At 32.1% G+C, this 10,143-nt stretch overlaps 1 protein-coding gene across 1 annotated transcript; it reads left to right on the forward strand.

The window, feature by feature from the left end:
* The first annotated feature begins 6,564 nt into the window (after positions 1-6,564).
* Positions 6,565-9,784, forward strand: LOC122289912 (light-harvesting complex-like protein 3 isotype 1, chloroplastic). Its single transcript, XM_043097306.1, has 3 exons — positions 6,565-7,091; positions 9,133-9,270; positions 9,377-9,784. The coding sequence occupies exons 1-3, from the start codon at positions 6,671-6,673 to the stop codon at positions 9,622-9,624; spliced, it is 807 nt and encodes a 268-aa protein (XP_042953240.1). The 5' UTR covers positions 6,565-6,670; the 3' UTR covers positions 9,625-9,784.
* Positions 9,785-10,143: the final 359 nt, after the last annotated feature.

Genomic DNA, 10,143 nt, shown 5'->3' on the forward strand with positions numbered 1-10,143 from the left:
ATGACCAACTTGAGATAGAAACATTTCGTAACATGACATAACATATAATAGACAACATATTTAATATGACATACTTGTAATGTACAGTAATACATGACAGAATATATTATGTAATAGATAAAAATTGATGACAAAATAAATTCTGTATAATAGACAATTACGTGATAACTTGGCATGGCATGACATATATGATAACATACATACATACATTGTAGTTCCTTTACTTAGCACACATACACAGTAGACTGCTAATAAGTTAAAAGCTAACTTACCTCGATCTCCGCGTTTCTTATAAAACTTCAAGTGCGATCACGAGGAACTGTAATTAGTGATTCTAAAAGTTAGAACTAAATCACTAATAATTTGAAATATGAAAAATACTAATTTAAAGAGTAAAATTTTCATTTTACTCTCTACATATGGGAAAATGACCGTTTTACCCATAACTTAAGGATTTTGCATACTAACTCCAAAAGTTTCCAAAATTTACATTCCTCATGTAAATTTTGTCCTAAACTTAAATATCAACTCAGAAAAATTTAAAACAAAACACAACTATGGAAAACACACTATGGCCGAAACATCCATAGGCCAATTCCTTTGATTTTTTGTTGCAATTCCTTTCAACTTCAAAACTCATGCTTAAACCAAAATTTTGCAACAAACATCTTCCAATCCTAAGTTCAAAATCATACTTAAAACATCCATTTAGAAAAAACTAATAATCAACACCAAACTTTTTTGTAAAAAGATCCAAGTACTTGAATCACAAGTTTTGACCTTAAATCAAAACATCTCCAAGAATTTCAAAAATCAAATCTTACTTCTAACATATTCATAATATCATCCTAACATCAACCATGATTTAAATCTCAAACCAAAGTCACCAAAATCACAAAATAACATTTGGAGTTTTTGGTTTTACGCTTAGTCCAAAAACAGAAACTTTTTCCTCAACTAGTTTTGATAAATTTCTTTATCTATGACTTATAAATATATGATCTTCAAACCAAACCATCACATGGTTTAAAAAGATGTCCTAAAACATATATAAGCTTCTAATTCAAGATCACATGGTTAGAAATTAACCAAAACATAAATTTAGCCAAGAATATCCACACTTTGGCTTATTTGAATATCTCTTTGCATAAAATTTCATATCTTTGAAACTAACATCAAATATCTTCAAAATAATAATATAACATGTATATAAGATACTTAGGATCATCCAATAAAATTATTAAAGTCATTAGAATAGGTTTAGACCACCAAAGAGTTAAATTTTCTCAAAACAGAAACTGTTTTTCTTCTTCCAGTTTCTAAGTTTCTAAATCTAAGAAAATCTTTCATCAAAACCTTTAATCATGCAAAAATACTCAACCAATAGTCACATATACATGTTAAAAATACTCCATAAAAATTTCGGACCAATATCTATCCATTAGCTTGGTCAAAAACTCCAAACTATAACATATTCTCCAGTTTATCTCCCAGAATGACCTTTCTATAGTTTACACAATATTTGACTGATCAAATGATTTTCAAATGGGGCAAATAAGATATCCATGTAAACTAAACTCAAAAAGGAACAACTTATATGAAGGAGACTTTATGATAAAACACTTATAACAGCTTCGAAATGGGCGTGCAAAAGAACTCCTAAAAGCTGTCCGAGAGAGAGTGTTTGATAATCTTTTATTGAAAAGTGTAATTGAAGATAAGTTCATGAGTGCTGGCTGGACATACTTATGGACGAGATAAGGGAGGTGATAAGGCTGGAGTTGAGAGTTGAGTGTGATTTTCTCCTACCCAAAATATCTATAAAAGATTATCTCAAAATATTCTATCCAATAATGTCTACAAAAATCAGCTCAATATATTTTCCAAATGTGGAGTAGACTTGGAAGAGTAAGGTGGCTAAAATATTTCCATGTGTCTAAATAAAATTTTGCTAACTTAATTTGGACATTACACACTGTGATTTTGAAAAACATTGCGCTAGTACGTTTACCGAGCTTACTATTCACTCCAAAAATAAACGTAACAAACTTAGTACTGAAAAATCCTCAATATTCAATTAAGCCTAGTGGTGTAGACTATAATGTATTCTGACACTTCTAACTATCTCAAATAATTAAAATCGCATTTCTAGCACCATAGTGAGGGATAACACTAACTATGTTGATATGCTAAAACCTATGCGATTAATCAATTCGTGTAAACTTACGGAGTTTTCACGAGATTCTTAAAGTCAATAGAAATTCCACAATTGAATTTCTAGCGGCTGTTACAGAAAATGACATATATATATATTATAGAAAGCCTCCTTCCATAATTAACGTAGATTTATGTATTAGTGTTGGCTTTAGCACTTATAAAGTAAAAGGCCCTTAATAATTTGTTTGGTGCGTGACAGTCATCATTTCAATTCAGCTTTATATATTTCGCTTTACTTTTTTTTTTTTTTCGGTTAGCTGTAAATCTCTAAGAAAGTGAAAAACGTTAAAAGTAATTTAGAAAGAAAAGATAAAAAGAGGAAAAAATCTAATTGTAAAATAGTAGTAAAAAATAATAATAAAATATTAAATAATATTAAAAATAAAGTAAAAAATAATAATAAATAATAGTAGACTAGATTAAGAGGGTAAGCATCATTTGTTTGTTTTGTCATTGTGAGGCCACAGAAGTTAAAGTTTAAATGCACTCAACTGCATGTTTAAATATTAAATAATATTTAAAATTGAATTGCACTCAGTTGTGTTTATCCTCTAACGAGTTTTTAATGTATGATTATTATGATTATTATTATTGTTGTTGTGAACAGTTATAATCTTTTTTTAATTATTTTTAAGGCAAGTTAGGCAACAGCTGTAAGACTTTAATAAAGTTAATTAAATATATACATGGGTCCAGTACTTTCTGTTACGTTCTCTTCTATCTAATCTTATAAAATATTATTCAGTTTTTTTATATTTATATGTATGCACCTTAGCCAAAATAAATTGTTGACTTTATATGTTTATTATAAGTTTTGCTATATACAAGTAAAGTCGTATACTAATCTGTATACTGATACTGATTCTTTCATATTTAAAATTTAAATTAATATTATTTTCAATAAAATCTACTTTTTAACCAATCACATTAGATTAATGTACAATTATACTTGCAACTAGATTTTGCCGTTTATTATATAAAAATCTCACTATATTAATTTCCTTTGATAGATTCCTTCTATTGTAAGATGTATTATCTCATTTGGTTCGTTTAATATAATCTATATGAAATTATTTATAATTAATTGCTTTCTTTTTTTACTTTAGCTATAAATGCTTATAATATTTGTTATCCATCGCATCTCCCTATATATACCTATGTATTTACATTTTTTATATGTTTTAAAATATTTCTTTAAATTACATTAGCTCATAATTTATAACCTTTCATAACTTAATGCCAACTGGTAAGACCAAATTATTAAAGGCTGAAATACATTTAAACATCATTCATAATCATTGACAATAATTATAGTATAAACATTATGTAAATCATATATGAGTTTTGCTATATATAAGCAAAGTCGTGTACTAATCTGCGTACTAATACTGATTCCTTTATATTTAAAATTTAAATTAGCACTATTTTTAATAAAATTTATTTTGTGACCAATCATATTAGATTGATGTACATATTAGTACGTAATTATATTTGTAACTAGACTTTTCTATCATATATATATATAGTATGTGTTGTGAGCAGGAAAAAGTTAATAGACAAAATTTATTAGCAGGGCAAACGTGCAGTGCACGTTCCCCCTGACTAATATACATATATTGAATTTTGCTATATATAAATACAGTCGCATACTAATCTGTATATCAATATTGATTTATTTATACTTAAAATTTAAATTAACATTATTTTTAATAAAATTTACTTTTTAATCAATCACATCATATTAATATATAAATTAATATATAATTATTCTTATAATTATATTTTTTCATATATATTTACCTCTTTTCCAGTGAAAGGCCTTAAGTTGTTTGCGAATGAGGCCGTCGGTCTTAATTAATTAATGCCACTAGGGCCACATGCTACGTAAGCAAATTAACACGACTTTCCACTCTCGACCAGTTTTTTAATTAATTTAGGTCTTAGGGTGCTTTTATATTTTAGTTTATCAATCAACTCGATCGCCTACTCTATCTTCTGTCAAATAATGCAGCAGCTTTCCTCCAAAAATAAAAATAATGCAGCAGCCTTCCAAATCCAAAAATCACTCGATGGTCAAAAAGGAAATATCGACCCCTTCGTAAAGAAAAGTAATCTTATATGTAGTGGTTGGTTACGTAATCGTTTTAAAAGAAAAATGAAAGGTCTATTATTAAAATTTTAATTATTTTTATATAAATTTTATATTTATTTTTTTATTTTTAAAATAATTATATAACACTTATACACTCATAATTCTAACTATCATGCATCATTTGAATGATATTAATTTATTAATTAATCATGTAAGCAAAAATAGTTTTATGTAGTCTACATGATGATTACCATCATGAAAGCGTAACTAAATTATTATGTCATACAATTAATGTGATTGACCAGGAAAGTATATATATGTATAACCATTTTGTTGATTTCAGTTGAATAACATAGCAATGTATATAACATATTAAGACATAAAATCATTCACCTTCCCTTCTCTTTTGGTTGCTTCACAATTTTGTTTATTTCTCGTGCCTCCACACACACATCCAACTTGGAGTTTTTAAGGTGTTTGGCTCAGCCAAGTCACCAAACATCTCTTTTGACCAATGTGTGGACTGCATTAGTCTACCTTGACATGCATGCCCTTTTTTTTTAATTAATTAATTAATTTATTTTATAAATACATAAAAATTCATCTTAATATTTAAATACATCTGAACTCATTTTAGGTGGACTTCATAAAACTCACTCCACTATCACAATTCACTATTATTCATAAAAAACTCATCTTAGCTCAACATCTAAATAGTGTCTTAGGTTGCATTTGGATGTTGAGCTGAATTCTTTATGAATAGTAGTGAGTTGAGTAGGTGGAGTGAGTTATGTATGACACATTTAAAATAAGTTTAAATGTGTTTCAATATTAAGATGAGTTTAGTGTTATTTATGAGAAATTAAAGAAAGTTGTGGGTCACACGTATAAAAATGTGTTGAGTTGAAAATATTGTAGATCCAACGTGTAAGGAAATTTTGAGTTCAGATGAGTTTAGTAATTTGAGAGTTGAGTATTTGAATATTAGACTTAGTTTAAAATTAGACTAAACTGAATTAATCTCAATTAAATCTTACAACTAAACGAGACCTAAACGTTCGTCCTATCACTTTCTTTGCTTAAATATATTTATGTATGCATGTTTGGGAGACTCTCATCGATTGTCTTAAGACAGACAATTATAACACAAATCCTAGTGCCCAACAAATCATCCTTTAACCAACAAAATTGCCTACCATGACCTCTTTCTCATTCTATATTCAAAATATTATGGGATCGAAATAATCAAAAACTCTATTTACCAATTTATTTTAAAATAAAATAAAATAAAATAAAACGAGGAAAAAAAAGTTTACCATGGTGCATCGAAGGATGAGAAAAGTTGGCTCACCCGTAGTTGATCCCGATTAGAGAATAACTTCTAGCAGGTACATGTCATATATGAGAACCACTTCACACCTTATGCCCTGCATTGCAGGGAAACACCCCCCAACCCCCTGGGGTAACCTCTCTCAGATCCACCCCGCTCTTTTTCCTTCTCTTCATGAATCTTAACACCTTCATTATTTTTTGAGAATCTCGAATCCTAATATCTCTTTTTCTTTTCTTTATGAACCCCCATCTCTCGAATCGAAACATATAATCTAATTTCTAATCTTCTCTCTATCGAAAATGCAAAAAATTGAGATTTTAAAATTATTTTTCTAATATTTGATGAATTAGATTTTGTAAGAAAGAAGAGGGAGAAAAAAAAAAGAAGGTGTTTGGAAATGAAAACAGGGATTGAGAGAGAAATTGCTGAAGTTTGTGAAATTTGTGCATTATAACAGGGTGGAAAAATCTACTTAGAAAATGAGAAGATATGCAACACTATGGTTCCTTTGAAAAGTGGTCTGTAGTTCATGTTCCTCGAGTCTGTAATACCATGGCTCATGATTTAGCCAAGGGTGCTATTAAACTCTCGGTGGAGAGCATAACATTGGGAGAAATTCCCTCGTGTATTCATCCAATTGGTTCATCAAATTGAATAAAGTTGCATTGTTCTCTTCAAAAAAAAAAAAAAATGAGAAGATATGCAAGAAACGGAATAAAAAAATAATTAGAAATTAAAATAATATAAATAATTTTATCATTCGCCATCTGGAGCTTCTCTACGGAGAGTGGAGGTCTTACGTGGCACGTCTATTGGTATCCGATAATTGAGTCTCGTAGGAGACACCGGTTAGAAAGGTTTCTGTCCCAATTAAGGTTATTGTTTATCGTCTTAATTGTCAAAGCTGTAAAAGCGAACTACTAACCACCAATTTGGCCGTTTATGAGGCTTGAGGAGTGGAGAGGACAGAGCCCAAAAGACGCACCGAATGTTCTGAACACACCCACTACTCTCACTCCAGCCAAACCATGTCCATTTCCATGGCCTTGTTTTCCCCTCCGACCCATCCTCCATCCCTCTCTCGCTCTATACCTCCCAATTCCAAACCCCACATCAACCTCAAACCCCACCTCTCTCTCAGTCCACTCAAGAACCCTGTCTTCCTCCTTTCCACCGTCAGGGCCTCGTCTGATAATGAGGTTGGAGCTTCCGCCTCAGCTGCCACTGCACCAGAACCAGAAGCAGACCAGAAGGTCCCGGAACCTCCCCATCCGATGGCTGAGAAGGATGAGAGCTCTGCTGGAACCAATGGGTTTTCGGGGGCAGCGGAAGCAGGAGAAGTTGCGGTCGTTAGTAAGTATGGGGACACCAGATGGATTGGAGGGACTTGGGACTTAAAGCAGTTTGAGAAAGATGGAAAGACTGACTGGGACGCTGTTATTGATGCTGGTGAGGTTATGGGTTTGTGTCAATTTGGGGTCAAAGGACTTTCTTTTCGTCTTGCTATGTGATCTAGAAGTTTGTTTATTTTTAATCTGACTTCGAGTTTTGCTTCGTTGTTAATTCGACTTGGGAGTGAGATTTGCTTAGGCGTCAATTTAACTTGGAAGTGAGATTTTTGTTCATCTTCTACTGAGACCTAAAACAAGCAAGTTAAAATTTATAATTTCAAAAATTTCAGTCATCGATTGTGAATTCTCTCTCTTTTTTAAGAGGCCTCTGACCTCGTTGATGGGTATGCTTGGAAATGAGGAGGAACGGACTGAAAATTCAGAAAAAAATTTAAGTGTTCCAGCGAGATGGCTAGTAAGAACTTCAGGCATTGTTTACCGCATGTCACAATTCCTATCTTGTCATAATCTATTTTATTATTATCATGATTTTCTGGTGTCTTTTACAATAATTGGTAGTACTTTTTTGTGTTGTCAGCTACTAGATTCCAGAAATTCTTGTGATCTTTGATGAAAGCTTTTGGCCTTTTAGGATTACTCAACAAGCCCTATAAACAACAAGCATCCATCACATCAATTTAGGACTCGTTTGGGGAATGAGATGAGATGAGAAATCTATGAATAGTAGTGAAATGGCTTGTAAATAATAATACAATGGTTTGAGTTTAGATATCTTATTGGGTTTTGAGAAAGGCAAAAAAAAAGTTGAATTAAAATATTATGAAGTTAAAATACTGTTAGAATATTATTTTTTAATATTATTTTTGTTTTGAAATTTGAAAAGTTGAATTGTTTTTTATGTTTTGTTTAGAAGTTTGTGAAAGTTGTAATGATTAGATGAAAAGGGTGAAGATTTGAAAAAAATGTTTGTGTCTGTGATGTTTGGGAAGGAGATGAGATGAGATGAAATGAGATAATCTGAGAGGGGTTCCTAAACGAGGCCTTAATCTAGAACTTCAATAAATGGTACCGCCAAAAAGCCCGACTAACAAATTCAAAAAAGCAGAGAGAGCATAATTTCAGTGGATAGCTTGTAGGTTTCATCATCTCTAGTAGCCCCGGTGGAAGGTGAAGAATTGTTGGTTTTGAGAAAGGAGCCAATAGCTTTGTAGATCTATAAAACATGTCACTCTATGTGAAGAAAATTGAAAACATGGTTCTAATCGTTTCCAAATGTTTGGGAAAAAGATCATTTGGTTTGAATATGTATTCGGCTAACGTGGCCAATTAATCCCAGTTACATTACCTCCGTGGCCTAAGGTTATTTTGTGAAGACTTTCTTCAGTGAAAATAGCCTAGATTTCATGAAGAGATTGATTTCTGTAATTTCAGGCCATTGTTATACCTTCCTTTAGAAGAAATACATCAGCCTAATCCAATTTGCCAAAGTTGACAAGACTACACAGCAAGTGGAATCTAGAAGAAAGGTTCTCCCCCATTTCTTGCTGTACATGAGGTTTTCCAAATCAGCACTTCACCTTTGTGGACATTGTCGAGTCTTCATGTTTATGATTAGAGTAATTGGAAGTGATATCAATTGGTAGTTATGCTTTTCTTTCATTTTGTGTTCTGGACCTCAAGGTGAATCTGTTTCGGGGACTTTTGAAGTGAGTGTGGAACATGGGTTTTTGGAGGAACCTTGTTTTTTCTTATTTATTTTATTTTATTTTATTTTATTTTTAACCTTGGGTCAAGGGACTATTTTAATTTTTTTCCCCCTTTCTTTTTTGTTTTTGGGTTGTGGGTTTTTTTTTTTTTGGGGGGGGGGGGGGGGGGGGGGTGTGGAAGAATTTTTCTAGGACCTTTTAGGGGGTGGGATAGTGACTTTGGGTTTTTGTTTGTATTTTGAGGGCTGAAGGGTTATTCTATTTTATTGGGGAGGGGGAACATATTTTTGGTAACTTTTTAAGGGAGGCCACGGGGGATTTAAGTCTTGCTTCCCTTGTACTTTGGCTAAATAATGATGATTTTTTCATCATTCATCCCAATTCTTTAGATTACATGATTTCTAATGGTCCTCCTTGAATAATTATTTGCAGAGGCTAAGAGGAGAAAATGGCTAGAAAATAACCCAGAATCATCCAGTAATGATGACCCTATAATTTTTGACACAAGCATCATACCTTGGTGGGCATGGATAAAAAGGTTCCATCTACCTGAAGCAGAACTACTTAATGGTTTGTTCATTTCATTTGTTCCCCCCCTTTAATGAAATTTAGAACAGAGAAAAAGCACCGTTGACTCATTCTAATCCATCCATGCTATTTCATGATTTTTATGCAGGCCGTGCTGCAATGATAGGATTCTTCATGGCTTATCTGGTTGATAGCTTGACTGGGGTAGGTTTGGTTGACCAAATGAGCAATTTCTTTTGTAAAACTCTGTTGTTTATAGCGGTTACTGGAGTTCTGGTGATCCGGAAGAATGAGGATATAGAAAACTTAAAGAAGTTGGTGGAAGAGACGACCTTTTATGACAAGCAATGGCAAGCAACCTGGCAGGACGAGACGCCTGGCAGTTCCAAGAATTGAATTGTTAAATTGCTCTTCATGAGTTTGCCCCCCTAAAAGATAAATTCTCATGAGCATCTTATTTTGCATTGTGTCATGGTAGTTACTCTGTTATGGTGAAGAATGATGATTTCAATTCCTGTCAATCGTATTTTAATCTTATTTTGCTAGTTCTTGCGCATTTGCGGTTGAAAGTTCCCTCTTTATGCTGAATTTCTTGTTCGAACAAGTTCCTTTTTATCTTGATGAAGTTACGTGGAAAGATTATTGTGTGAATTCTAGATTCCATGGTGACCATTCCCAGCTGCATCTAAAAATAAAACATTGATTAAAAGGTTCACTTAGAATATTCATTGTCAAATGATGTGAGCCTTCTCCTGTTCTCCATTTCAAGAGAAACGGATGGTATCATTTGTCAACATGATGTGAAACGACCAAAATATCTATTTTGTTGTATGCTATCTTATGTCAAGTGAAATGAAGATGATCCTATCGAATAAAGAAACTTTAAGTTGATATTTAATTTCTTTGAACCGCTCA

The sequence above is a fragment of the Carya illinoinensis genome, chromosome 12 (genome assembly GCF_018687715.1).
Source record: "Carya illinoinensis cultivar Pawnee chromosome 12, C.illinoinensisPawnee_v1, whole genome shotgun sequence".
Classification (NCBI taxonomy): Eukaryota; Viridiplantae; Streptophyta; class Magnoliopsida; order Fagales; family Juglandaceae; genus Carya; species Carya illinoinensis.

Coding starts and splice junctions, on each gene's coding strand:
- LOC122289912 (XM_043097306.1), top strand. CDS start 6,671: ATGTCCATTTCCATGGCCTTGTTTTCCCCTCCGACCCATCCTCCATCC. Junction 7,092..9,132: donor GGACGCTGTTATTGATGCTG/GTGAGGTTATGG, acceptor AATTATTTGCAG/AGGCTAAGAGGAGAAAATGG. Junction 9,271..9,376: donor TGAAGCAGAACTACTTAATG/GTTTGTTCATTT, acceptor ATTTTTATGCAG/GCCGTGCTGCAATGATAGGA.